The 7,041-nt window shown below is 41.3% G+C and overlaps 1 protein-coding gene across 5 annotated transcripts in view; it reads right to left on the bottom strand.

Annotated features, from left to right (window-relative positions):
* The window catches only part of IMPG2 (interphotoreceptor matrix proteoglycan 2), an 80,060-nt gene that overhangs the window by 19,996 nt on the left and 53,023 nt on the right, over nt 1-7,041 (bottom strand). For all 5 annotated transcript variants that reach the window (XM_014528300.1, XM_014528304.1, XM_014528301.1 and 2 more), the window contains one exon: nt 6,022-6,107. In XM_014528300.1, the coding sequence (XP_014383786.1) occupies nt 6,022-6,107 (86 nt within the window). The remainder of the gene's footprint in view (nt 1-6,021; nt 6,108-7,041) is intronic.

Below are 7,041 nucleotides of genomic sequence, written 5' to 3'. Positions count from 1 at the left end.
CTGCAACCTCCCCATCGACCCTGCCTTGAGTGTGACAGGGGGCGGTGCCCCAACCCCCCAACCGGCCCTACCCTGAGCGTGACTGAGGGTGGCATTGCAACCTCCCGATCCGCCCTGCTCTGTGCATGACGGTGCGGCGCCCCAACTCCCCAATCGGCCCTGCTCTGAGCCTGACCAGGGGCTGCACCTAGGGATTGGGCGTGCCCTCTGCCACCCGGGAGCAGGCCTAAGCCAGCAGGTCGTTATCTCCCGAGGGGTCCCAGACTGCGAGAGGGCACAGGCCGGGCTGGGGGACCCCCCTCCCCCCCCCAGTGCACAAATTTTTGTGCACCAGGCCTCTAGTTGGGTATATATAGAGACACCCTCAGTTTCACCTACAATTCCTAAACTGAAAGCACTCTGTCAAGTAAACTAATCTTCTTTTGTGGAAAGACACCACCACTTCCTACCTTGTCCGTGCTCCTTTAATTGGATCCTACTTTAAGTGTGTCACCATGCTGGTTATTCTTTATTTGCCACCACCCTAGATCCTCTTCTCTGCTCTCTGCACTGGGAGGCTGACCCTGACCCTGACCCTTACCCTAACTCTAACCTCAACCCTAACCCTAAACCCTAAACCCTAAACCCTGACCCTGACCTAACCCTGACCCTGACCCTAACCCTAACCCTAACCCAGATTCTACTAGTATTCCGGTTAAGGGCACATGCCAGGTTGCGTGCTTGATCCCCAGTAGGGGGCATGCAGGAGGCAGCTGACCAATGATTCTCTCTCAATATTGACGTTTCTCTCTCTCTCCCTCTGCCTTCCCCTCTGAAATCAATAAAAATATATATTTTTAAAAAATTTAATAAGTAAATAAGCAATTGGGCTGGTTTACCACTGCATGCAGGCCCTTTGTAAAAAAATAAAATAAATAAAAAATAAAAACAGATCAATTACTAGTAAAGAGTTTAAATTTAACAAAAACCCTCCCAACATAGAAGAGCCCAGAACCAGAGGTTTCACCAGTGAACTCTACCAAATAGTTAAAGAAGAATTAATGTCAATCCTTCTTAAACTCTCCCAAAAAAATTGAACAGGAGACGATACTCCCAAACTCATTTTACAAAGCCAATATTATCCTGATAAGAAAACCATACAAAGACACTACAATAAAACTATAAGCCAATATACATAGAACAATAAAAATGTGTTTATCATACTAGTATATACTATACATTATAATAAAAATAATAAATGCAATATACCACATTAGTAGAATGAAGAATAAAAAATCATATGATCATCTCAATATATGCAGAAAAAACATTTGACAAAATGAAAAATCCTTTCATGATAAGAAAAGTTCTCAACAAACTTGTCAAATTGTATGTACAAACTTATAGTTACAAGATAAGTTCTGGGTATCCAATGTACAACATGGTGACTACAGTTATGTGTTATATACTTGAAAATTGCCTAGAGAGTACATCTTAAATGTTCACACCCCCAAAAAAAGAAAGTAATTATGTGATGGAGGGGTTAACTAACCCTATTGTGGTAAGTATTTCACAATAAACATCAAATCTTCACACTATACACCTTAAATTTGTACAATATCATGTATTGATTATATCTCAATAAAGCTGGGCAGGAGGAGAGGATGAACCAGATGAAGAGAGTAAGAATTCAATTTCTGATAAATAAAAAGAAAAAAAATTGAAGTCCACAATGTGGAAGAAAACTAAATAAGTAGCAATACCAGCTTTTCTCTTGCCAGAGGCCAGGGCACTTTATAAGGCCATCCTTTGGTTTATAAACACCTTATGTTGGAAAAGGGGCCTAAGCATGTGCATATGCATGAACATAAAGTACCAAGTTTCGACTAGGAGGACTCTTAAAAATCATGTAGTCCACCCTTGCCTGTTAAAGATAAGGAACTGAGCTTCATAAGAGTGAAATGCCTATGGCAGTGGTTCTCAACCTTCCTAATGCCGCGACCCTTTAATACAGTTCCTCATGTTGTGGTGACCCTCAACCATAAAATTATTTTCGTTGCTACTTCATAACTGTAATTTTGCTACTGTTATGAATCGTAATGTAAATATCTGATATGCAGGATGTATTTTCATTGTTACAAATTGAACATAATTAAAGCATAGTGATTAATCACAAAAACAATATGTAATTATATATGTGTTTTCCGATGGTCTTAGGCGACCCCTGTGAAAGGGTCGTTCGACCCCCAAAGGGGTCGCAACCGACAGGTTGGGAACCGCTGGCCTATGGTCACAAAACATAGAGAAAAGATCAGAACTAGATTGTGAATTTCTAGAGGTCTCAATCCCAGTGCTTTGCCCACTATATCTGACTATTCACTGAGAGATATACAAGTGTATATCCCCAGAGGGCGAAAGGATTCCCAGAGGAGGAACTAGAACCAACTGACTGCGCAGTTCACTCTCATTCAAATTGGCACATGTGCACAGGTGTATAAGACCCAGGTGAACACGGGGTGGGGAGAGACCATTTTTAATATTTAATTGTCTGCTATGTTGAACATGGAGGCTGTTTGTATAAAAGAAAAGTTTTTCCTTCCCCATTTCTTCTTCTAGTATCTAAAGCCATATAGGCATTCAAGCAAAAGTAAAAAGGCCATTTGCTCAATACCAAGTTCTGTTCCTCAAAAAAGTAGTGATGATGATGAGAGTCATACCATACCAGGGAATTCACTTTTTCTCCTAATTATCTAAAGTCACATCTAGAGATGTGTTAAGCCACTCATGCTTTCAGCTGAGTTAGGTATATTTACATCCGTGCATATTCTAAATCTGCATTTTCAAAATTCTGAGTAAGATATCTTAAACCCTTTAACCTGTACTTAAGAAATTGAGTTTTATCAAACAGAGCCTATGACTTGACACACATTAGGAGAGCAGCTGAATTATCAATGAAAAAGAAATCCTCAAGCAATACATAGATTTCTATAAACGAAATGGCTTTTCATCTCATAAAAATTAAAAGTAAAACAATACACAACATCTTTAATAAAAGCTGTCACAAGTAAGAAACATAAAATGTGGAAGTAAACAACTCAACTTTTTAAATAAAGAAGGATGGCCATCTATCCCAAATATGTACCCTTTCCCCTAAAAAAACATGGCATGGCAATGAATCTCTCTCATACATTTTGAAGGGTGAACACATACATGCCAGGAATAGCACTTCATTTATTTTTATATGGATAAATGCCCCCATAGTAACACATTCAACTCGTGAATTCTTCTTTTAGTTCAATGTAGTATATTAACAAGTTTAATATTATATTGGCCAGTTTCACTTCTGCTGATGCCAATTGAAAAGCCTGCTACTGCTATGGAAAGCATACTGTGCAGTGATTTTCCAATTCAGACTGCCAAACACATCAAATTCAATATCCCAACACTCTTACCTTTAAAATAATTTCTAAAAATCAAATTTGGTAAAATAAATAAGTAAATAAATAAAATTTAAAATCTCATTAACAGTTTGCCAAAGAGAAATCCAGAAAAAAGAAGCAGTAACCAGATACTTCTAATTAATCTTTTTTTTTCATGTTTTATTATCATCTATTAACACTTTTTCCTCAAATTGTTAATGACTACCCTACAGTTATCACTGTTAAAAAAACTAAGGGGTTGGTGTAAATGCAAATTGAATCACACACCAGGTAACACAAATAAGCCCCAGTAGTCAGTGCTGCATCATTAAAGGGGCAGCCCTTCCAGCCAAGCTCTAGCCACTTTCTGCCACAAGGAAATATGAAATTAATGATACCAGATATTCCTGGCCTTTAAAGGAAGTTAGAAATCTGCATTTCTATGCAAAAATCTCCTGGTTTTTTAAATTTTGGATGTGTGTTGTTGTTGTTTTTATTTGGCCCCAAAGTACATGCCTGTATCTGAATTCAGCATCTGGTCTCTGGTTTGCAATCCCTGGCTTAAACAGAAGTTCCTGTCTTTATACTATCCTATATAATAAAACCCTAATATGCAAATCGACTGAACGGTGGAACAACTAGTCGCTATGATGCACACTGACCACCAGGGGGCAGATGCTCAATGCAGGAGCTGCCCCCTGGTGGTCAGTGCACTCCCACAGGGGGAGTGCTGCTCAGCCAGAAGCCAGGCTCACAGCTGGCGAGCGCAGTGGCGGTGGCGGGAGCCTCTCCCACCTCTGCGGCAGCACTAAAGAGCAGCGAGCAGGCAGGCAGTAAGGAGCGAGGGGTCCCAGACGGCAAGAGGGATCCCAGACTGTGAGATGGATGCCCACTGAGGGGTCCCAGGCTGCGAGAGGGTGCAGGCTGGGCTGAGAACGCCCCCCCACCCAGTGCATGAATTTCATGCACCAGGCCTCTAGTCTAAAATACCATCGCAGATCTCCTGTGTTTAGAGAAGCCCCGAGATGGATGTGATTAGCAGAAAGGAAGACTAGTGTACCATGTTCACAGTGACTCACCACTCCCCGCCAGTGCACCCTGGAGGGACTTCTAGGATAGCGTCACTTTATTTGTGTAGAAGTCTCTCTACTACCGCCAGACTGGAAACTTCTTGTAGGCAAGGCCACACCTTATTCATCTCAGTTTTCTCAGCACTTGGCACATTAAAAGCACAAAATAAATAAATTTGAAAGAATGAACAAATGAATAAATAAGCACCAAGTGAATGTAATATCTGATGCCAATCCCTGTGGAAGGGAGTCTCCCTCCTGCGTCTAAGTGATAATAGAAGGTCATGTGCTCGCCCTGGCTGGTGTGCTCAGTGATTAGAGAGTCAACCCGTGCACCAAAGGGTCTTGGGTTCAATTCTGGGTCAAGGGCATGTACCTGGGTTGCAGGTCTGATCTGGCCCCAGTCAACCAATCAATGTATCTCTCTCACATCTATGTTTCCTTTCTCTCTCTCTTCCTCTCTCTCTCCTCCTCCTCCCTTCCCTTCCACTCTAAAAATCAGTGAAAAAATATATATATACCCGTGGATGAGGATCAACCAAAAAGAAAAGATCATGTGCTCCTTTTAGACAGGTGAGTGTCTAGTGTGGTTGTGATTGGGCTGTTGTCATTGTTTTCACTGCACCTGAGGAAGCCACTGTCTTTTCTCCTAGATGCCTCCCTATAAAGTGGCAAGTGGCGGCTTGGAGGGGGTAGAGGCGTGCCCAGGGGAGTTGGGTAGTAAGAACAAAAAGGAAAGTCCATTATATGCTGTTTCTGTACAAATCCTGCTGTTTTTTGTTGTTGTTTTTTAAGGATATATTTTATTGATTTTTCACAGAGAGGAAGGGAGAGGGATAGAGATTCAGGAGCATCGATGAGAGAGAAACATCAATCAGCTGCCTCCTGCACACCCTCTACTGGGGATGTGCCCACAACCAAGGCACATGCCCCCAACCGGAATCGAACCTGGGACCCTTCAGTCCGCAGGCCGACGCTCTATTCACTGAGCCAAACCAGCTAGGGCGAATCCTGCTGTTTTTAGCCCAAGTTAAAAGGAGGCCTGATTTAGAGTCCCTGTCACTTGTCAGCTAGCCAATGTTTTTACTCTTCCTTCTCTCATTTTCATACACATATTGCTCTTTACGTTGTGGAGTCTAAACTATTTCTTCAATAAAACCCTTAGAACAAAAATCTATCTATACTCTGTACCCATGTACATCACTTTATAGTCTTGACTATAAAAACTAGTTCCGTGTATCTTTTAGAGAGCAACTCAATGGACACTTAGAGCTTAATTATATCCAAACAAGTATGAACCATAAATAAGTTTTCTTCCCTGTGTGGAGTTTGGCAGTGCCGAAGGTGTGGATTTCATTTAAGTGCTGCAGAAAGTTTACATTTTCTAACCCAATACTTGGGACCCAAGAGCTGACAACTAAGAATAATGTCCCAGGGATGAGGTAAGAGAATATTTGGGAAATTCGTGATGCCAAAGTAAGCAGGGGAGTGTGCAAAGAAGAGAAGAAGCTTGAGGGCCTGGTTCTAGGCATATAATGTAGAAACACACTTACCAGAACAGATGGTGGGGTTGCCGGAAGACTTGCACTTTGGGGGTTCCAAACCGGGTCTTCAGTGGGGGGAAGAAAAACTCCTCTCACTAAAGAAAAACAATATTCAGGAACATTTTTAATTGAGACACTATTGTACTTGAGGTTTAGGGACAACTAAATACCAAGTTTTTCCTTTTTACAGTTTAGATTTCGGCAGAACAGATAAGGGAGACTTGCTTAGAAAATGCTTGCAACTTTATTCAGATATTTTACTTACATTAGCACCATCTGTCTGAATTAAGAGACTCTAGCATAAAATAAATGTTCTTCCCATTATGACATTTAGGACACTCCTATATTATTTCTTTTTTTTCTGAAGCAGTTTTTACTCTTTTTAAGATTCCTATGAAGCAGTTGTTGTTAAAATTGATTTTTTTTCCATTTTGATAAGAAAGTTGAACTGAAACTCCAACTCATTTGATTGATGCTAACAAAAGAGAAAATTATGCAAAACTATTTCCTTTCTGGCAGAAAGTACCTTTGAAAAATGGACTAGGAGACCAGAGAGTTTATCACTATACCAATATTAAAGAGAGTAGATTGTATAATTTAATTCAACAAAAATTTACTGAACCCTTACTAGTTACTACAGACTTTGATGAAGTGAAGGCTATAAATATTAATAAGGCTAAGTTTCTCCTGTGGAAGTATTTCATATGTCAGAGATAAATTCACGAGGGACACACACACACACACTATCCTATATAATAAAAGCCTAATATGTAAATTGTCCCCTCAGGCAGTCCTTTCTACCAGGAGATCAGGAGTTCAACCACTCACTATGACATGCGCTGACCACCAAGGGGCGACGCAGAACATGGCGGGCGTGGGTTATGCAGCACTGGCAGCAGGTGGCATGGAAGCGCTGCCTGCCTCAGTAGGCCCTGATGAGAGCGGGACCATGGTGGGATGGTGGAGCAGGTGGAGCAGGACAAGACAGATGTGAGCAGGGCCCAATTGCCCCACCAATCACCTTGTAGA

This window comes from Myotis brandtii, unplaced genomic scaffold (assembly GCF_000412655.1).
Source record: "Myotis brandtii unplaced genomic scaffold, ASM41265v1 scaffold63, whole genome shotgun sequence".
NCBI lineage: Eukaryota > Metazoa > Chordata > Mammalia > Chiroptera > Vespertilionidae > Myotis > Myotis brandtii.
Note: the sequence above shows the minus strand (reverse complement) of the source record. Positions and strands in the feature narration are given on the sequence as shown.